Here is a 23,821-nt window from a genome sequence, read left to right as displayed (position 1 = left end):
ATATATATATATATATATATATATATATATATATATATACATATATATATATATATATATATATATATATATATATATATCATTTAAAGACGTCATACATTACTTGAATATTCGACATAATAAAAATACTTTAAATATTATCCAGTGACGGCATATATTATTCGATGTATAGTCGAATATAATGAATATACCTTGACTATCATTTAATGACGTCACACATTATTCGATGTATAGTCGAATATAATGAATATACCTTGACTATCATTTAATGACGTCACACATTATTCGATGTAGTCGAATATAATGAATATACCTTGACTATCATTTAATGACGTCACACATTATTCGATGTATAGTCGAATATAATGAATATACCCTGACTATCATTTAATGACGTCACACATTATTCGATGTATAGTCGAATATAATGAATATACCTTGACTATCATTTAATGACGTCATACATTATTCGATGTAGTCGAATATAATGAATATACCTTGACTATCATCCGGTGACGTCGTATACCATTCGATTATAGTCGAATATATTAATATGTTTAAAATACAATAACATGTTGTCATATTTCATTCGACGTACGCATGTAGGAATTTCCACTGATACTCTCCCACTGCAACTGCATATTATTCCTTTTTTATGATTAAACTTTTCTTTCGAGCTGCCTTCAAGTATATAGGTATAGGGCTACATTGGCGTGAATTATGTGAGAACTTGGAAAGTTACATACAAGACGTTCCCAAAATGTCGCCTTTGTTCCATTTGCCTCGTAATGTTGATTACATACCGGTACTCGTTGGTTACCGGTTTTTGTTTATGGTATGTTTCTGATGCACCCCGCACCTTCCAACCGAGTCACCAATATATAATAACACACGAGTATCACAAGTTAACTTCACACCGTAAAGGTTTCCCTCCCATCGAGTTGAAAGCGATTGGCTCTTCCTTGTAGCGTCGTTCCTCCCTCTGTTTGTTATTTGTTATATTATGTGGTACCGTTCATAGCCCACTCCTCATAGTGTTTCAATGCAATTGATATAACTATAAAATAACATTTGACACATATTCTTTGTGAAACAGTAACTGACCTCATTTCTTCCCTGAAAGCGCTTCAGTTCATGTTTGTTTTTTGTGTTGAATTATTGTTATGCCCCATTAATCAATGACGTGACTGCTTAATCCAAAGGCCAACTTTTGCCATGTCACTACAGCAGCAAACAAAAAATGCCGTTGCTGATCCTACCATCCTTGCATATGTATCAATTAACTGCATATGGGAGAACAGAAGGGACTCGGTTGGGTATCCTTTTACGCCGAAGGTGTATGTTTATATATATATATATATATATATATATATATATATATATATATATATACATGTATGCTATAGTTGCTATATATATATATATATATATATATATATACATGTATGCTATAGTTGGAATCAAGTTCCTGATTACTAGAAAACGACTTGTTCTGCTCACTATGACTCAGCTCAGTGAGCTGTTCTTTGGTACAAAGCACGACCTGGCAAACTTCGAAAATTATCGCTGACTGTTTCCTGTCCCTCCATTCAATACTCGACTGCCAGTCTGTGTGCTGTATCCGTTGGTATGGCACTGTGTGACGTCATAAATAACAGCGTAACCGTTACCTTCAGCGAGTGTCAATCTATCTCAGACATGAGTAATCACGAACAGCGGACATAGCGCATGCGTCTGTTTATACAATTTCCCGTCCTCGGAATGATTGAGAGTAGTGCGGTGGATATACTGATATCAATCGAAACGTTGGAGCCACACGGTAAAGTCTATTTTAATATCGCATGGCGTATCAAGTCGTACAGAAGAAGTTTGGCTTGACAATCTCGAAGTTTTAGTGGTTTGCTTAGTTCTATATATGCTGATTGCCAAATCCGCAGAGACTTTACATGCTTGTGATATTTATCAATATATATCATCCTGTGCACTCGGGGATTATTTCAAACACTGACTGTGTATCTCTACTGCTTCTTGTGTGCATGTTAATTTGTTCGGATTAGAGAGGAAGTTGGACAGACTTCAATTACTACTATTACTGTGACTATCGCGCACTGTTTTTCCAGTACGGTATTACGGGTGTAACATTGCATTTGAATGTTACTGTAGAACTTGTGGGAATGTCAACTGTGATACTAATATAATTCCGTTGTGAATAGGCGTCTCTAACTAAGAGAGACTACACGTGTTTCCTAACCGTCAGCATGTCGTTGGCAACGTACAGAATGCAGCGGCAACATTGCTACCTGTGTGATTATCTTCGAAGACCGTGGGCTATGTTACACGACTTCTCCGAACCTGTTTGTAGAGGATGCGTCAATTATGAAGGCGCAGACCGTATCGAAGCTGTCATCGAAAATGCAAGGCAGTTGAAACGACATATTTTGGGTGAGCAAGATTCTAAGATATTCCATCACCAATCGCATCTATCACTCACGAAGGGTAATCAATTAACGCCAATACCATCACATGGACCACAAGCGGTCACCGTCGTGCCACCTCGAATGGTTGACGGGAATAATGTTAACCACGTTGAACCATCTCCGCGAGTGCCATCCGTCGGCGTATCTGAAAGATTCACACTGCACGAACCCACGCGGCCAAGGAGCTTGCACGATTTTACTGGACATAAGGGTTTGTTTAGTTCTAATGGGGATGACCAAGAGAGTTCGAGATCACATTCGTCCGTTGCTGTCAGTATGTCTCAAAATATGCTTCACCCGATGACTACTAGCTCATTGGTGGGGATGACTCATTACCCGCCAAGACCTACGGGTTTCCATACAGCCCCACCTCCCAGTTTAGGCGGTGGCAGTAGTGGAGGAAAGCGATTGTATTCGGATCGCGATAGGGATGACAAAAGTTTTAAAGACGACAGCGGTTCAGAACGACGTGTCACCCCCGGAGTGGACGATCCCTATAATCAGAGACCCAGTATGGTGCGCCAAACTCTGGCCACGCTCTCCACCTGCACACCTTTTGAAATTCGATGTAAAAGGGACGTGAGTCTTCGAGGAAGAGTATTTGCATTTGATGCCGCGGTTAAATCTGAACTGGGTTACGAACTTAAGATATTTATAGAGTACCCGCTCGGCTCCACGCACGTGTTCTCCAGCGCTGCCAGTGTCGCTAATCGCATGTTGAAGGATAGTCACAGAGACATAGGAAAGACAAATAATCCAGCTGGTTTGAAATACTTGGAATATGAGATCAAACATGGTTCAGGAGATTGGAGACCTCTCGGGGAATTGCTCCCAGATGCCACGCGATCCTTTAAAGAGTTTGTCAATGTTGAAATGTTACCTCAGCCATACATTGATGCTAGTTATCCTATTCTACCTACACTGACTTCCTCGAATTCTAAATCTCATTCGAAACATAAAAAGAGGAAAACCTCACCCGAGCCGGACGGTGAAAGTAGTTCAAAATTATCCGATGAGCAACAGCAACGCCAGCAATGGCTTCAAAACCAGACAGAGGCACTGACACACACTTTAGCAACGGCAGTGTCCGGTAATATCAGCGGTGGGAGCAGTTCCCGACCATCGGGTTCCTCTGCCTCCTCCCCAAACACAAACTCGCCAACTGAGTCAGGGACGAGCTCTAAACCAGGTGGCCCATCCCCAATGGCAGCTTTAATGAGTGTGACCGATAATGTCGGGACCCCTACCTCTGCTGGGTCACCCTCCAAGAGTGAGCCCACTTCCGCTGCGACGCCCACTGTGCGCACGTCGATCAGTTCGTCATCAGCAGGGGAGAAGACAATTCAACGAAGTCCTACCTCACCGTCTTCAGTTCAGGCCCACCGTAGGGCCATGTATCGCAGCAAGGAACTTGCGTTTGCAGTTGGAGGGGCCGCTGGGCCTATCTCGATACAAGGCCCCCTGCACCACAGCGATCAGAATCACCCAATCGTAGCGACAGGGATTGGACTTCCAGAATCCCTGCACCAGATACAAAATATTCTTCGCTGCACAATTTGTCACGAGAGGTTGGAGGACACTCATTTTGTGCAATGTCCATCTGTAAGTAGCCACAAGTTTTGTTTCCCCTGTTCTAGGAACAGCATCACAAAACAGGGTCGTGGATCGGATGTCTACTGTCCCAGTGGGCAAAAATGTCCCTTGGTTGGAACCGTTACCCCTTGGGCATTCATGCAGAACGAGATTGAAACGATTCTTGCTTTACCTATCGACACTTCTAAAGTAAAGAAGGAAAAGGAAACTTAATTAATAATCATCAGCTGTATTGTTTTAACTGTGAACATCAATCGGAACTTGAGAATTTTGAATGGATAAATTAATTCTCTTCTCCGAATCGGATTGGCCCAAGATTTTTATCGTCCATCTTTCGGGTGTGATTTGGAACAATGACGTTTTCCTTTCTTAAACGGAATTTGAAACCTTTTATAAACCAGACGTTATTGGCTCCCTGTGTAATCTCACCGGTTTAATACACTGTGAATATGATTTTATGTATCATATATTTTGGAAAAGGAAACTTTACACAGAGTTTTCATACAAACTCATTTTCATGGTTTGGTGCAATTAAAAAAAAAAGCACTGTAGCCTAAAGGTCCGAAAGAAGGATATTGTGAAAGGGTATTTTCACTACTTTTGGTGTATGTAATTATATTCTCAGATGGTTGACGAGGCTTAGGCTTGGTAGCTGCATAATATTAGTTCAAATGCAGTGCAAGGCAACACGCAGGTTTTAGTCTATATTGCAATATGTAGCAAAGTATGCATGCGCTTGCTATATGTATATCCAACAGAGCATTCAGATTGAACGTAAATTGTGTTAGAAGATCAAATAGGAAATCCTGTCTCTAAACAAGTAACATCATGCATTCTTATTGTTTCCAATACGACATTTTTTGACCTTTCTCACTGAGACAATAATTAATTAGTTAACCCACTTAATTCCTTTCAAGATTTGGGGGATTGTTTTATTACTTAGCTCCTCAGAGTACGTAATATTAATATTTTCATGGTGAATGTATGCCGTTGATTAGAATTTCAGAATATGTTTACCCTGCTAGAATGTTTTGGCGTTAAATTGCTGATGTGAGGATTACTCATCATATATCCTTGTTACGTCAGCATTGTCGAAGCGGGAAACATTGTTATATATAGAATATTTTCTTTAACGAATGTTCCCTTTCTGCAATAACTAATCTAAATGTTATAATAACGGAGCTGCAAATGATAAGTCAATCAGAATTGCATTTTGCACACACTTTTTTGACACCGTATCATTTTGATCGTTTACAACATTTGTAATGTTGAACGATGTCGGTTGTAATACTACCATGGCCCATGTAAGGTGCAATAGAATTAAACAGATATCTTATCCCATATTTCGACGTTTTTATCCGAATTTTTGAAGAAAATTTCAAGATAAAATGTTGAAGAAAAAAAGCGACAATTTAATTTCAAATGTCACTCGTGGGCCACCGTAGTTAGCCCAAGTCACAAATCACTTTGTTTAACTTCATTCTTTAAAAATTACCGTTGAAGTCGCATGTAATGTTGACGTCATGGTGCACACATACCATTGACTAATAATATTGGCTTGTAATGCATTACGAATCTTTTTTTAAACCCAAATATTTCACATGGTGTCGGATATAAACGGTTTTAGTTTACTTGTTTTATTTTTCTTGTTCGATGACTTTTCTGAAAACAAGAATATGCAATGTAAGCCTTAAAAAGAGTAATTCTTTTGTCTTGGAACACTCATGCTGAAACATATTCATGAGTAGCATGTTTATTTCCAAATAACAAATTTATATCTCTTAATTCCAGTCCTTATTTCGAGATTATGAAAATGTTTACTTATGCAGTAATTTAAGTACTGAACGAGAAACAAGTTCAACCGTCATCATTGGTATTGTGTGATAGAGATGTTTGTAATGGACAACATCTCCAAACAGCGAAAAAATGTTTTCCACTTTGAAGATCTCACAGTGTAGCTGTTCCTTCATATACACAACGCAAAGACTTGAACAAGTCTAAATATGACCTCCTCGTGCCACATATTGCTTTGAATTGATTGATTTTCTGTATTTATGACAATGTTTACTTCATTGACTGGTACATAGTTGGGATCGGGTTTACGAATGCTGAATCATAAGTTGTTGTTGTTGTTTTTAAAGAAAATGATCTCTTACTGATTTTATTGATTTCAGTGTCAACACTGTTTACGGTTCACCCTTAAAGTTCCTTGAAAATAGGGAAAGAATACAAGAATCGAAAGTAGACAGGTTTCAGATCCGCGTTGCACTGTGTGTCGTCATGGTAACAGGTTGATAAACTGAAAACACCCCTTTCTTCTTACCCATCCCCTGACAGGTATTCAGATTATATCCAAACTTGGAATACCGTTGTTTGTTAATATAGCTGACCACATGTGGGCATAAATGTTATGATATTGGGTGATGGTATGCAAAACTTTAATATTCCACTAAGCAAAGGAACCAAGATGCTCTTGGGGCTCTTGTTAACCAAGTAGAGCCATATGTTCCAAGGATTTCTTTATATATACCATATTTGCTGAAGATAATGGCTGGGGTTGCTTCTCCTTTTAAAGGCCAAACACTTAGGGTGTCTTGTATTTTATTGTGATGTAAGAATCATGGCTTCACTGTTTCGAGGTTTTTATATACACAAAAGTGTCGTGTTACCCATGTATCTAGTACAGCGTGCTTCATGAATAGGGTGGATGGAGTAGGTGCATGTTAATTTATGTCAACAATTACAACACGATTTGAAGGTGGTCAGAGATTTAATTATTTAATTTGTTGTTGTTGCTACACACCGAATTTTCTCTTCCTTTCATTACCTACCACCTTATGTGAGGGCGCTCTCTTGTCATTGTTTATTGTAACAGTTCTACATTTGAGGCAGTGCAATGTTGTAATTCGAGGTGGGCAGTTGAGGGTCCGGTGATTTTCATCTAGATAATAGGATTTAACGTAACGACATTTTATTGGAACAAATTATTCGAGGGTGAACTTGTCGGCCCCCCTCCCCACATACACACCCCCCCCCCACCAGTCATGACATCATATGTCATTATACCGTACATTACATTCATTGGGTAACAGTAGTAATGAATGGAGTGTATTGCGTTGGTATCGATGAATTTGAAATATTGCGATCCGTGGAATTAAGTATGGTCTCCGTCTTTAATCAGGGAGGTGTCTCCATGGAATAATTAACATTGTTTCTTGGTCAAACATTTGGAAGATGTGTGTTTGGCAAAAGGAAGGGTATTTTTTTTCTTAAATGGTAGTATCTCTTGAAATTTACTGGATTTTCAGTCAAAATACCAGTTTGAGTTTGAAATATTACTTTTCCGTTAAACTTCAGAACCTCGATCAGCAATTTGTTTGTAATATAAACGCCAAGAATGCAACTATCCTGACCATGGCACATCATTATCAGCCTGAGTAAAGCTGTGTATAATAATAATCACGTGATTGTTCAACAGTCTTTTAGTTTGCTGAATAGTTTGTAAATTATGCTGAAAATTGAGTAATAGCTTCAAGTACTGAATACAATAGTAGCCTTAGAGATATAGATAAGAAATTTATTATAAAATAAGACGTAACAAAAAAACATGGCGGCTAAGCATTGCACCAAGCTGTTGAAAAAAAAAATAACGCCCAGAACATGGCGTGAACGGAAAAAGGAGAAGAAAATAAATACAGAAAATAAACCCAGAGAAAATATTTTTACCACTTTAGTCTGTTTTTCTCGTATTTTTTGTTAATTGATTTTTATTCACACATCGGAGCAGTTGTGTTACTTTGCCATTTGTTTGTGAATATTAAAGCATGAACATAATCTTGGCGCATGTGGCGTCCCAAATGGCGCGTGTGACATCCAAATGGCACTTCCTCGGTTGAACTTCATATTGAGTATGTAGATGAATGGAGTAAGTCTATTGAAATTGGAGGTCAAAGGTCATTTCGAGGTCAACATATGAATAAGTCTTGAAAACTGTTGCTTACACGATAACCCCGAATATATAGCAGCAATATTAATAAAATATTAATAATAAACTTGGTCTACATCATCTTAGCGAATAAATCCGTTTCTTGTTTCAAAGTCTCAAAGGTCATCTTGCAAACAAGATAATTTCAAAAGCTTAAAGGGGATCAATTTCACACATGTTATGTAGAGTCACGTTAGTATAGCTTCAAGAACTGTATATATTTTTGTGGAGATGAAAGTTAAGGTGGGGTCAATAGAGTCCAAAATATAAAAACCTGTTAATCACGATAACTCGAAAAGTAAAGCTAAGGTATATATGTACCTTGTAGTTGCCATTTAGGTCCATATATCAGTACAGGTATGCTTGTATAGTAACACTATTTGAAACTCTGAAATGCTGTGTGTATTCTATACTAGTATAGCTTCTCGTTAAGTATGACCAGTAATCACCAATCCCGCTGGCTTTCTGGTTTCAAGTAAATGATGGAATGTACGTTAGTTGCAAAATTCCTACAAACAAAACAAAATAATTTACGATTACTTTGCTAGAAAATTTGTTAACTTCTTTGGCTGAATGATAATATTGGGCACCTTAACGCTTCCATTGGTAGTTTGGAAGACTGCGGTTTTGTTTCAATTATCAACTTCCACATTCCTTTTGCGTAAGCATGTGATAAATGACTCATATCCCCTTCCATTATTTCTGTATACACAAAAACAGTTACTCATTTCTCAAGTCAATACGAACCACCAAATTGATGAGGGGGTTGTTGGCATTGTGTTCCTTCTTCGGAATGCAAACTTTGTGAATTAATTAAAGGGACACCGGTTATACTATCTGCGAAACCATCATGGCAATTTAAAAGTAATATGTAAACTGTACAGTACCATGTTTCGTTTGATTTTCGTTAAATATCTTTCATCTGAATTGACGCGAATGACGGAGTCGTATAGCTAATGCACTAGTGTACACATACCTTGGTTTGGACTTCACACTGTATGTATGGGAATGCATAAAAGCTGCACCAAATATGATGATATTCTGAGTAGTGTTTACACGGGTCCAAAAATCGGGAACCGGGTACCCGAGGGCCGTTACCCGTCGGGTATCCGGGTACCCGGAAAAAATTTGTTTACCCTCGTGTATCACGATTTTCAAGAAATTACATATTGGATGCTGTGATAAATGCATTATATTCTCTACTGACAATGTTTTCATGTTCAAATACGTAGGTGTAAGATAAGGTATAAAACCTCCCTCAATTATTTTTATTTGCTTCTGTTTCTTTCATTAACTTGTTAATAAATTAATTAGTTAATTATAATTAGCATTACTACTAACATCGCACTGCCGCCGCTGCTTATGCTAGGTCGTGCAGCACGTCTATTGGATCAAACCATATAAATATCCAATTTAGCTCTTAAACAGTTTTTAATACTAGGCCTACTACTATCTATTATGCAGGCCCAGGGTTCGCATTAGCCGCGAGATTGCGCGATTCGCGCAATTTGATCGCATTTGGAATAAACGATTAGTAAAAAGCCACTTGCGATTACTATTTTTTAGTTATCTCGTCTATAATCCATAAACATCGCGTAAAATTCCTTGTCAGCCTTTCCTTCTCTGAAATAAACGAATGAATAAATAATAATTTCTTCCACATGGTAGCCTAACACCACACTAAGTCAATGAGAAATCTAGCTAAGCCTAACCATCTGTTTATTTGCTGGAGTTGTGACGCAGTTATAAGACATCCATGGAATACTTTCGTTATTGCTGTTACGTTCGATCACATGGTTGCCTAACACCACACTAAGTCAATGGGGGTAGTCTAGCCTAGCCATCTGTTTATTAGCTGCAATGGTGACGCAGTTATAAGATATCTATGGAAAGCTTTCGTTATTGCTGTTATCTTCGAACACATGGTAGCCTAACAACACACTAAGTCAATGGGAAATCAGCCTAACCATCGTTTTGCAATTTTTTTTTTTTTAAACAGTCACACTTTGCGTATGATTCGGGTAATAAATTAGGAACCGGGTAGAATCGCGTCGAGCGGGCTCCTTAGTTATTGCTGTTATCTTCGACCTCATTGTTGCCTAACACCACACTAAGTCAATGGGAAATCTGCCTAACCGTCGGTTTGCCAATGTTTTTTTTTTTTTTTTTTTTTTAAATCACACTTTGCTTAGGATTCGGGTAATAAATTAGGAACCGGGTAGCATCGCGTCGGGCGGGTACCCGGGTACCCGGATAACCCGTACAAACACTAATTCTGAGTGATAGGTCCATATATTAAGTCCTTGTATTCAAACTTGTTTTTTGCTTGGTGACCCCAATTTTCACCTTCATCTTAGCGACCCTCCGGTAGCGGATTGTGGCCTGTGGAAGGGACCTACGGGGAGGGAGAAGGTAGCCCTATACCCCTCCACGTTGAGAAGTTATTTAGTGTGTTTATTGCTTAGTAAAATGGTGTTATAATTAAAACCTTTTGAGTAGTTTAGATTCAGTACTTTTTGCATCTTTTGGAGGACCCTCCAAAATTATTTGGCGACCGGCGTGAAAAGTGTCGCGACTTCCACGTGTCCATAGTGTCTCGTACAGTGTCGTGTACACGACAACCTGATACCAGTTTTACGTCTCGTTCCAAGTATATTATAATATGTTTACATTATATATGCCTATAATTATATATGCCTATAATTATATTCCATAACATATTTACGGTGGCCGTTTTGAGGTACCTTTACGTATTACGCTGATGAAAACATATGTTAGACAGACGTGTACGTGTAACGAGTTCTGACAAATCCGTATGCACAAGTCTCTTTTACCTCTTATCCGTAACTCATCAATGGAAGGCTTTCCCCCGAACTTAAAGAACAGCTAGCCGTTTTCCAAACTGTTCAGAAGAACTAGTAAAATATACGTCGTTATGGTAACTTATCGCACGGCTAGACATACCGTCAATGAATTAGGTAAACCAAAGTAAATAATCGATGATGTATGTATTGTTATTAAAGCCGCACCCGAAATATCCAGTCGGTTACGTACAACCGTAACGTCACCCCGTAATAATAGCATTTATTATGTAGTGGTTGTAACGTTACGTCATCGAGATCACGTCATGTGATATTAACTCATAATTGCATGGTAACTAAAATCTATCTAACTAGAACCAGGGAGTTGCATAACAACTCCCTGCTAGAACAGGTGACGGATTCATTAGTGAAGCCCTGGAGACCAGAGGCCGCTTTTTGCACCCTTCGTATATCCCATATTTTCGCGTCCCTCTACATACTTTCTCGAGCCCCCAAATTGAACCCGGCCACCGGGTTGTATCCCCCAGACGCACCCTCTCGCGAGACCTGCCCTGGCCTTCTCTTTTGAAGAATATTTGCCACGAAACTTAAATGCAAAACATAATTTTGCTCAAAACAAAGTACAGAGCGGAAAGATTTTTGCACGCTTCGCGTAACAGATGTCTTATTCAAATGTAAATATAGTTCAGGAGTAATTTCGAATCTAAGAATACTAGTCTCCCGGGCCTCCCTACCGAGAAATCCTGTATCAGTAATAAATAGTTGGCGGATTTAGCGAGGGTGACCCGGGCCTAGTTTTATTTTACTTATTTATTTATTTTTTGGCACGAAAAATTAAATGCTAACATAATTTTACACAAAACAAGGTACAGAGCGCATAGATTCCAGCACGCTTCGCGTAACAGATGTCTTATTCAAATGTATATATAGTTCAGGAGTAATTTCGAATCTAAGAAAACTAGTCTCCCGGGCCTCCCTACCGAGAAATCCTGTATCAGTAATAAATAGTTGGCGGATTTAGCGAGGGAGACCCGGGCCTAGTTTTATTTTACTTATTTATTTATTTTTTGGCACGAAAAATTAAATGCCAACATAATTTTTCTCAAAACAAGGTACAGAGCGCATAGATTCCAGCACGCTTCGCTTAACAGATGTCTTATCCCTGACTGTTTTCCAATGACATTTAATGGTATTTAACAACAGCAGTTTCCCGGACCTCTCTTTCGAGAAATCGTGCATCTGTTACGGAAGTTATCATTTTAAAGGTATCTTTTGAGAAGTGATTCCCGTTTTTTCCTCACAGTGTCTATAGGCCTACAAATTTTCTAATAGCTCGTAACTAGCTAATTTTGCGTTGAGCCACCATTCGGTAATCCAATATTCAAAAGTCTGATCATACTGGACACTTTCAAAGAGTGACCTCTCACCTTTTGTAATGCCCATCAGTATGACGTCATATCCTCATAACATGCCAATAGTAATTCCTTACATGGTAAACTGTTTTGTGGTGTGAGTGTATACGGTGTAGCTGAAAAGTGTAGATTCATAACAGTAGCAGTAAAAAATAGTTGCTCTCTGGGACGCTACTAATTTCTTTTTGACAGTAACGGCATCGTCATGTATACATGGTGCAAATATAAATATATGAATATTTCAATGAAACATTTCATAATACACTTTCGTTATAATGATCGCGACTTGCACGTTGAATACCAAACATCTATACACAGCTAGTGCCAGTGTATATATTGTGCTTCGTACTGTGATGTGTATATTTTGATAAATCTACTATGACATGGGTCTGAAATTCGTCTGTATTCTGTGATAAAGATATGTCATACACGCCTATAGGTGTGATGAACTATACGCGAATTTACTAAGCCACTCCCACCCCCTCCATTAAAGTGTTGTCCCTCCACTGCAATTAAACTTAAAATTGGGTGTAATTGCGCAGAGCAACTGGCCCAATATTATAGCGGGCTAGATGCGCCAAGATCTAAGCCTAACTTTCTTGGAAGATACTTCCGACAGCGTCCAAAAATTTGAGTCTCGCCACATAATTATAAGTGAGGGGTTTTGACGGAAGGCAGCATGCCAACCATTCATTATAGCAACCGTGGACTCCCAATGATATCTAGCGATTGCGGGAGGTCCGTCTGTTTTACAACCTGTAAATAGCGAAAGATCTTACAGATTGTTGTTTAATTACACGCTAAATGCTGTTAATGTCTGCAGTGTCTTATCTCGGACCGCTAAATGAGCATTTTATGTTGTCCCGGGCTGATTTACTTCTTGTGGTGGTGTTGTTGCGCTATACGAGTCAAGTGTCAGTAAGGATAACGCAATTTATTTGTGACTATAGTGGAAGATTGATCTGTTTCCGTGTTGTTGCACCCAAACCGGTTTAGCCATAGATGTGTACAGCGATATAATAGCAAATTGAACTTAACAGTGCTCGATAGCGCACATTCAGCCTTTAAGGGTTAGAACCGCCCCCACATCGTCCCCTCCCCTTTCCCTTCCCGACCCCCATTTTAGACCGTCACAATGATGATCCTGCCTTCGTCAGCCATGTTGCCAATATCGCTTGATTGCGATTTTCAAGTATTGTTTGCGACCTAACAGAATGGAAAAACATCAAGAATCATACGAAACAAAGTTTGTGCCAAAGTAGCCCTGGATTAATGGCAGAGAGTGGATCCCTCAATTTAATAAACAGAAGATTTCATCTGGTTAACACGAAGTCAAAATCGTTTGAAATTTATCGATCGAAAGAAAAGGTGTCTTTTATCTTTGTTCAGATACAAGGGTGCTGAAGCCTAGAATAAATCTATACAAATAATTCCAGGCGTCTATAATCGCATAAGCTGTTATTAATTTCCTTTGATGTTTGTTTTTTCTGATAATTGATACTTGATGTTTGTCCATGTTTTTCACACCGTATATACCGTTTAAACCACACTTGGATGTGCTATATACTTTTGCAATTTTACGTTGCACAATATCGCGTAGGAAGTTCGTTTATTGCGATGAGACTGCACGTGTGTATGGCTCATATATAAAATCGAGGATGATGCCTTGAGTGATAAAGCCACTGGCATGTGTATGTAACACCAGGCCGGAGCTTTATAACAGATCGGTTATCACGAAATTAGAAATTGCGTTTTGAAGTTTCATCTTGCTTTCCTGCACCATGGAAGTAATCCTCTATGCTTCTACCAGCGTGGACAAAGATATTCACGGTCAGATAAAATTATATGCCTGTCATTTCATGCTTATGTAGAAGTGACGACGACTACGTCGTCTAGATCAGATAATTGACTTATTTCGGGATTAAGATCAAATCACAGTCGTTACCATGGTTTCGGCATTATCTATGTAACCGGGGAGCTAGACTCATGTAACCCGACGCAGATACCACCGTCTCTCATGATTTCAGACTCATTTCAAACAACCCATGTTCCCAACAGTTTGTTTTATAAACAAGCACGTTTTCAAAACGCGGGTTATAGGATTAACCTTTTTTATTTTTAAAAGAACCCTTTATCTATATCTATAACCAACCAACAAGCACAGGAATGCACCGCTCCCCGTGTGGCAGTAACTTGGTGAAATATTTGCCCAGACCCATTAAGACATCTCCGTCGCAATAAATCGAATTAGATTGCAATTGATATAACCGTGCATTGAACACAGAGTGAACTCAAAAAGCTGTCGGTGCGTCCTCTATATTTGACATTCCAATACTGTCTCGGATATCCGTTGTTGATTTGAAACTTTAAAGGAGGCGCGACTCCCTGAGGTGCCAAGAGAACAACCTGATATCACCATATCGTATCCATTCTTCTGTGCATGGGAACGCGGGATGGGGTGGGGTGGGGGAGGGGGTGGCATATAAGTAATGTTTTTGCGAGGGGATTGTTTAGGACTTATATTTCGATATGAAGATGTTTTGTTCACATAGCACATCAAATAGGAGCACACAAAATATAAAAAGTCTTATACATTTGATTGATTTCAACTTATTCGCGTGATTGATTTTATTTATTCGTCTTTTTATCCTGACTGGATTTGATTATTATTGACCCTCTTCTGTGACTTAATCCCATAATAATGAATACCTTGACTAATCAAGTTCCCCCCTTCCATGCGATTGCAAAATGGATCGGTATTACGTCTATAGACACTCTTATGCAATCAGATTATCGGCCTCCGTTAGAGCTAGAATACGTCACTGGTCTGCTGGTGAGTACAGTGAAGGTCTCGCATATGGTTGGAATAAAGATAATCATGAACTTTTGAACCTAAATTGAGTCAATTAATCGGACCTTGGGTCGTCATTATATGATTAGTAGGAAGCACTTGTCAGGTTCAGCTACAGGTTTAACTAGTACAAGACTATCCTCAATAGGTTAGCCTTATCGTCTCCCCGATCATAAAACTGTCTTCCAACTCCCTATATAGTTAAACCATTATAGCTCCATGGTTAAACCAAGGTATATTTAATTTGTTTAAAGAAAGAAAGTTATATAGATTTAAATGGAGATATATTTATTGTGACCTCGACATAATTAAGTATATGCTATGAAGTGACCACATGAGAGGGGGGGGGGGGGAGCAGACCAATCATCTCAGACGAGTATAATATAGACATGAGGTCGTAATGAACAACTTTCTATAAAATAAAAAATATGGGAGGTACAAAGAGAGAGAGAGAGAGAGAGGTCATTTTTAGAAAAGCCAAATGTGTGATGTCATAGTGCGAAAAGAAGTCGAAACCATTCTGTATGTTCCTATTTAAGATATTTATGTAGTGAGGGTATACATGTTTTGACGCTGGAAATAACGCCGGTAATTTTTTTTTATATTTTGTGATCATCGAACAATTTGCAAATCCCGTCTCTATCAGAGCAAATGAATACAATATACTGAAGAATGTCATCTTGTACTTATGTTTGAAGGAACATCAAAACTATAACATTTTCATAAATGGAATGCGACAATTTGTAAGCTCTTTGGCAGTGTTATTCATCACACAGAGCCGAAGCATCTCTCTATCACACTGAGAATTCTCTATAGGTGAATGTGCATTTTCCTTGAGTCATTTAATCCTACTACTGTGGCCTATATGGGGGTATAGGGTGATCTATTTTCTGATTTCCGAAAACTCGCTATTAGCCTTTCTCCATTCCCTCAGTTTTGCAGATCTGAAAGAGCCTTGAAATTGATATCATTCAAAGAAATAAAACGCGGAGTTATTCAAAGACTTTACGTAACTTTGAAGAATTTATGCAAAGGTCAAGGATTCTTGAAAGTATACGGTAACATGCATCGATTAGTTTTCAAATTCCTTCCAAATATACCCCCAAACTATGCACCATATAGCGTATATAGCTGTTAAATATGTGCATGTAAAACCACTGTCGACGTTTTTGTTTTCATCATGTTTGGTACCACATATAATTCCTTCGACAAGGAAACAGTTGTAAACGGATATTTCTTTGCCTGCTTGGCCCAATGCGTATATAAGCTGCGAAACTGGAAGGGACAGGAAATGAACATTCACTATGTATAATTTACAAAGTGTCTGAGGTGGGTTTGATGTCCCAATAGCCTTCTGTATAAGTGATTCTCTGCGTGCATTTACGCTGCTCTGACTCCTCCCTCCCTCACGTGACATGTTTTTACAGAGGGAGGGAGTGATGCCGACAGGAACAGCGACAAGTTACTCAGCTTTTGAAGCTGATATTATAGGGAATTTCGTTAAGGCGATGCAAACATCGTTTGAATAACTTTTAACGATTAAGAGGGTACTTTTCACGTATTGATGATAACGGCTTTTCTTATGTTTGAAAAGTCCAATGTATGTCATTTGAGGTCAACAGAGAGCACCAATTGGATTAATGTTGTACGTTGTGCCGGTATACATATAGATTGCCCATAAGTGGGTGCAAACTTGTTATCAATTTGAAGAATTTCAAAGGCCGTACCGGGTGAACATAATTATAGCCTCAAACGCCACAACATTGCATTGTCAGTTTACAGGGTGTAGATGTGGAGTAAAGATTCAGTCATTCTATATAAAATGTTCAAATTGGAAAGAGAGTTTGATTACTTTGGGGGAGAGGTCAAAGTTAATTCGATGGCAACCGGGGCTCAAGTAGTGAAAATCACGGAAAAAATGAAAAACAGAAACAGCTACTGGTATGGCCTAAATAAGAACACGACTCAGCGATAGAACAAGTGATTGTCGCAACTATGAGGTTCATATCTCATCTATACCCTCTGGTTGTGGTTCTTTCCCCAGGCGGGTCTCGGAACAAAATTTCACCCAAAGTCCTTTTAGCTTGGTTTCGTAAAACGCGCGTAACTAGGTAGCTGTTTTCCCGTAGTGTGTATACACGCAGTGTAGTACTTAGGGAGCAGTTTCTTGGTCGTACAAGGAGGTGATGTATACCATATCAGTCGTGGCGCTGGAGATAACCCCGTCTGGCTGCTCTGGTCTTCAGGTATACCAAAGAAAACAACCTCGGGTAAGTCTTCACCTGGTTCGAGGCCGCGTCTAAGGTCAACTCATAAATCTTGAATTTCGGCGCTCGCGGGCTATCTGGGGATAAACAACCGTCTGGGTTGCGAGTCATTCCGGTTGTCATAGGAACGTTGGAATGACATAATACTAAACCGCGGAATGTGAAAGCCCATATTGTGAGCTCAAATTCCTTTCGAGAAATCGGGCAGTTGTCTGCATGGCAGGCGTGCAGATCACTGCGGGGAAACTAACGTCGTTTTTTTTTGGCGATATATGATAAGCGTCGCTCTTCGACAACCCTACGTAACCTACTTTCGTTTTGCTTTTCGTCAGTATTGAATGAAAAGTTTACCACAAACTGGGTCATATGAGGGCGACTTTTCGAATATCCTCACCTATATATACCTACATATATGTCGACAAGAAACTGGTAACTTGACTGGCTATATCTTTACAAATGCGAGATTCGAGAGTCAGTGCAAACAAGTTGAAATGGATCGGAGATAATCATGAACGGTCGCACAGGATACACTGAAGTATTCGGGGTGAAAAAGAGGTCACTATAGTTTCCATTCAATCCTGTTATCCGACACGAAAACAAGTTTAGCATGCTTATAGTCCGTATAATACTAGTTTGTTTATACTTATAGCAATGATGCAATTAGTGTGCAAACGTTTCGTCGCGAAACACATTACGGTATATAATAGGTTGATATGTATTTGCTCTGAAAATTCAGATAAACTCAAAGGCTGATTCCAGAAAAGCAATTTCCTAAACAGATGAGCGTATAATTGTGGTAAAGTGCCGGGTATGAAACTTTTGAATCAATAGATAAAACCTCGGAATTGTTTAAACATAATTTAGTAGATAAAAACTCATCTTTTCTGATTCATTACATTTTCACAAATTAATGAAGTATTTCTCGCTGTAAGATTGTTATTGATGAAACCGAATCATTTATTGACATGTTGTTATTGTTAGGTATTGGCTGGATCCGATTGAATTCTCAACATTTCGTCGCCCCAGACACTTTTGTTCATTGGGCGTGATATTTATCTCATACATAGGCTATAGCGCAATTTGGAAAATTGTAAAAGAAAAACAATGACTCACACGTCACTTTCTTTATGAAATTTGAACATTATAAAAAACAAAGAGGTCAAAATCACCCCAAGAAGGCTGCTTTGTGAATTAGATGAAGATAAAGTTCATGCCTTGCTTCAGCGCAGACCTACAACGGAGTTATTATATACTCAATGTTGTCTTTTTTATTTTCTTGCTTTTTATTCTTCTTCTGGACTACACGTCATTTAACGGTTGCTGTGCACGCTGTAATAGAAACGTTATCTATTTACCTGGCAACCACAAGCACATTCAAATACGTAAAAAGCCCGCGTCTTTGAAGCACTCGTCGGGAAAGTTTGCGTTGCTGTGATACGGCGAGTAGTACCACATCGAATACCAAGGAGCTAGAGTTGTTTTTATCCGAGTTCGTCTTGTCGGCTCTCGTCCGTTTTCTAGGTGATCAACTGAAGATATAGACAAGTTGTCATAGTTATGTTCTTTGATGGTTAAATAAACGACGGAGTTGTCTTCCTATCTCATGTTTGAGAGCAAAATCCACCTTACTTAATTTACTCGGGTGCCAAACGGAAGTGTAATATATTAACATTGGTTATATACAACTGAAATGTACACATTTACTGTATCATGCAAAGAGAGCGAATGTGTTAGAGACAAAACGTGTGGGTTGTTTCAACACTTTAGTTATTTTGTCCAACTGAACTTGTTCAATGTCGTATAACGCACTGTGTACGATATATATATAGTATACTATGTAATTTCCCATTTTTTTAAGTTTTAATACCATTTTATTTTTGAGAACCCTGAAACGAAAGTATTTACGTTTTTTGAAAGTATTTATGTTATTCGTAATATACTAGTTGCGCCTGCGTGCGCCTTGTATATAGCAGTGTTTATAACGTCGCGTAACTGTCCTTAAAGGTGATTTGTCAAGCAATGAAGACAGCGTGGACTGTTAGTCTGTCCCGAAAATATAACAGAATACAAAAAAAAAACAGAATGCATGTATGCATTCAGATGAACTAATTGCTTCAAAACAGTTAAAAACGCTCCTTACGTTTATTGAAAGTATATTAAGGCTATGTAGACTAGTTTTTGAACAACACAAGGGAACATAAACTTATTGCTCGTTATTAAACAAGCAGTATATATGGCTCCGACACCAAAGGGAACTGGGCTCTGCCCTAACCCAAAAATCCTTGATTTTCCCATGAGCGTGGTGCCGCCGTTGGCAATTGCAACACCGTGGTCTGATTCCTGTACCCCCCAGTCTCTCATGGGGAATATGTCCAACATGTGTCGATGCCCCAGTGCAACTTGTATTGTACACCTGTGTGATTTCATATAAACGGGATGACTATAGCCACATTTTGGTAATATAGGCTATATATGAAACGCAGACGAAAGTGGAGGTTATAGGTGCTATATATTATATATATATTATACGTATTATATGGTATTATAGGTATTATGTGCTATTGGTATGATTTATTATAGGTATTATGTAATATGGGTATTATATATTATATGTATTAAAGGTATTATGTTGTAAAGGTATATTATATGTATTAAAGGTATTATATATTATAGGTATTATATTATAAGTTATCAGTATTAATCAGCTTTTTCTATGTTTGTGTGTGTCCTGTTATAGATACCAGGTGTCACACACCAGTTATAAGATGCTTTCAACTATTATGTCAACTCACTTGCCTTTTCGCAATTGCCAATATCTACATGTATGCCCCTCTCCAAATTGTATGATTTTAATCTCAGAATATAAACCTCGCTATCGTTTTGTGAAATGTCTTTGAAACGTCACTTTTTTTGGAAGCCATTCCAAATAAACCAACTAAACATTGAAGTATATCGTGTTCGGTTGGTTACCTAGGGTAACCTTGCACATTATTTATGGTAGACCTACTTAAAAAACAATTTGAGCCAATTATTATAATATTAACCGATTTCATACGTGGGATTTTACTTACAACAGTTTTGTGCACAAATCCCACATATGGATTTGTGGGTCCATATGTAAGCCACAAATCACGACATATCTGTTATGTACCATTACTTTTCGACGATGGAACCGAAATGATGGAAATGATATTTCTCCCGGGGTATTTATTTTATTCGGCAAAGATTTTTTTTTGATCCAGGGGATTTAAGGTGGGTAATTCGATCACAATTGATATACCATACATAATTATGACTAGCTTGGAAATATCATTGGTAATCCTGGCTTGATTTGACGATGTTTTATATATCCACTCCCCCAGGTTCACGATTTGACATCACTGCTTTCAGGGTCACCCCCATAAGTCGGTTATGCATACATCCTATTTTATGGAAAAACCGCGTCTGCCCAAAGCCATTGGGTATACTCTACTCATCTTGCGCTGTTTCACACAAAAATACAAATGAGAGGGATAGTATATTATAAATACAATGCGACGAGGTGTTAAATTAAGAATGAGAGGGACATGAGAGTAGCGGCAGATATTAATGCCCCAGGAATGTCAACATTCACCTTTCTTCGCATTATCTCGCAATGTGTATGTAAACTCTACTAATGAACATAGACCTTTTTTTCCTGCCCGGAGCACCATGGGTATAAATGCATCCATCCAACCCATTGTTGGTAAGGATGTTTCCAACGAAAACGATTGATTGTTGTTTTTAACATTTCTTCTTTTGTTGAGGGGGTGGGGGGGGGGGGGATTTCACCAATTCACCGGGATGTTAAAGTTAGGTATACCTCATCCGAAGATAAATTTATTTCTGAACTATGAAAGTCTGAAGTCTGAAAGTTTATTCATACAGTGCTATAGCATATGTTGCTACTTTGTTTCCTTCATATTTTGGTATTTTTTCTGCTTTTTTTCTTTCTATTCCTCCTGGCGGCTTTGTATTATGCATTTTATTCAATTCTTTTTACTTTTCGTTTTGATTTAATTACATCCCGGATAAAGACAACATTGACCTTCAAATGTTGATTTTGACTTAACAACAACAGGTGGTTATATATCCTCTATAGGATACATTCAGAAGTAGATGATATTTCGGGGGAAATATAATTTATGTATATTTATTATTTATATTCACTGTTTGTCAAAACCTGGCTCACAATTTGTTGTGCATATAGGCCTATCTCCAAAAGTACATCAAAGATTCAACATACGAAGGCAATAATCACTCTCCTTTCAATGTGACATGGAATACTTATAATTTAGTCACTCATCCCATCCTCGCCATTTGTAAAACCTACCTTTACCCGACCCTCAACCCACCCCGTGCGGTTCTCTAGTGAACCCTCAACCCACCCCCATGCACTACCCTAATGAAATAGTTATTTCGTAAGACATTTCTCATATGAATTTTCTTCACATTTATTGGCCAGATTGACAAACCATCTTTTCTCATCAGGACTTCAAAAAAGAAACCATATATAGTGTGCAGATATAGGCTACTCGTGTCATTTTCAGACAGCTGTCTCATTGGGCAAAGTATGTCTATGTACATGGAAGTGAGTAAGTCATTGAGAATGTCCATTAGTCATTTATTTATAAGGGGCTTCGTTTCGATTCTGTGGCGGAACAATGTTTTTAAAGATTCAAGCTACGTATATATGTGACCAGTAAGCGTCGTTTAACATGCTGTAAAAGATAATTGGAGATGGTAAAACGTTTGCCTGTTCGCGGTACCGTACCGAAATGTTGCAACAGTAGATATACATATATACACACGCACGCACACACACACGCGCGCATGCACGTACGCAAACATACATACTATACACGTATGTAACACCTTTGTTCTATATATGAAAGATTTTGATCACTACTAATCTTATATTGTTGATGACTGCTTTAGTTTGCTCGGCAACTTGACCAAACTTGCAGAGAATTTCCCAAGAAAAGAGCTGTGCGATTGATTAAAGCCAGGAGCTAATAGCTCCATAATCAAGTTAAAACATACTCTTCTTTGTTATTATTATTCCCGATTGAAGGTAAATGAATGAACAAATAATGAAAGTGATTTGATAATCATCATTGCGTCATCACCCAGACTCATTTCATATTAGTATTAACGATGCTTGTAAATAGCCTACAAATTCAAGGGGAAAAAATCAAAACTTTAAGTATAAAAATTTAAAAAAAAAAAAAAAAAACCTGCTTTAAAGTAAGTCTAATGGTGTTCCTTTCTTGAATGAATAAGCTGTCAGTTAGAGGCAGATCTCAATTGTTTCCTTCCCTCATGCGTGCCTCGTATATAACTACATGATCACTCTAAGATTGTAGCAGGTCAATGTACACTGACATACATTCGAAGAAGTGTTTTGACATTACGAGTTTGGGTTATTTGAGGTGATCGACTTTCATGTATAGGGATTAAACACACCCAGCACCAATGTTAATGTATGCGGAAGCCGTATATATTGACTGACCAAACGCCACCCATGCCTCGCTCATGTCCTCTGCTCCCCCACCCCACCCCATCCCTACCCCCACCCCCACAACAGGTCCTCTCCGTCTATGATGGCAGTGTTCGTCTATTCTTTATCTGGAGGGTTCACGTTCAATTTTTACAACAGCGTCAAATGCGGCAAGTATCTTTTCGATATGACGTCATAATTCTTTATAATGTAACTGTTTAAGGGAAGAAGCAAAGTCAATCAGCTGATCATTATAATATTGACTTTTATGATGAGCTATACTCCTCTAAAATATGTAAGGAATATTTTGTGTTTGTTTCCAGCTATAGATATCCTTTGCCAAAACTCTTTTGTGCCAGGGCTGTGTTGTTGTCAACATGTGACGTCACAGTGCCGCTAGACAGTGAAAAACATTGACTAATGTTATATTAACTATTTATTTAATGTTTGCCAAGTCAATGAATCTAGTGCTAATACATGAAAGAAAAACCATTCCAGTATGAGACCATGGTTTGTTAAGAAACGCGTTTCAACTACAGCTGATCCTGAAAAAAACATAAAATAATAACGAAATCCTTAAAAATTCCAGCATATCTTGCTCTGTGATGTCATCTCTAGACCTGTCAGTTTTGCGTTTATGAAGGAAAATATTATCTGTGATAATTTCACAAAGAAACAACAACAGTAACAATCACAACTGATATGTCCCAAATGGAATAACAGTTTGCTCACCTGTTTGGTGAAGTTGTTCATACAAATACATACATAACAGTTTGGACGAGGTAATGGTTGTGTCTGCCGCTCCTTAACAGCTAAAGTATATTTTACGAATCAAACGCGTTATCGAAAATAAGCCTATAGCAAAACAGTACTGTCAGACAATATAATTTAAATAG

General features: G+C 38.3%; 2 protein-coding genes across 4 annotated transcripts in view; both read left to right on the top strand.

Annotated features, from left to right (window-relative positions):
- The window catches only part of LOC139970781 (uncharacterized), a 133,064-nt gene that overhangs the window by 59,747 nt on the left and 49,496 nt on the right, over window positions 1–23,821 (top strand). The window lies entirely within an intron of this gene.
- Window positions 1,633–7,678, top strand: LOC139970783 (interferon regulatory factor 2-binding protein-like B). The gene has a single exon (XM_071976776.1). It carries the CDS (start codon window positions 2,259–2,261, stop codon window positions 4,281–4,283), a length of 2,025 nt encoding a protein of 674 aa, XP_071832877.1. The 5' UTR covers window positions 1,633–2,258; the 3' UTR covers window positions 4,284–7,678.

Source organism: Apostichopus japonicus, chromosome 8, assembly GCF_037975245.1.
Source record: "Apostichopus japonicus isolate 1M-3 chromosome 8, ASM3797524v1, whole genome shotgun sequence".
Taxonomy (NCBI): domain Eukaryota; kingdom Metazoa; phylum Echinodermata; class Holothuroidea; order Aspidochirotida; family Stichopodidae; genus Apostichopus; species Apostichopus japonicus.
The sequence above is the reverse complement of the archived record's forward strand: the minus strand, read 5'-3'. Positions and strand labels throughout refer to the sequence as shown.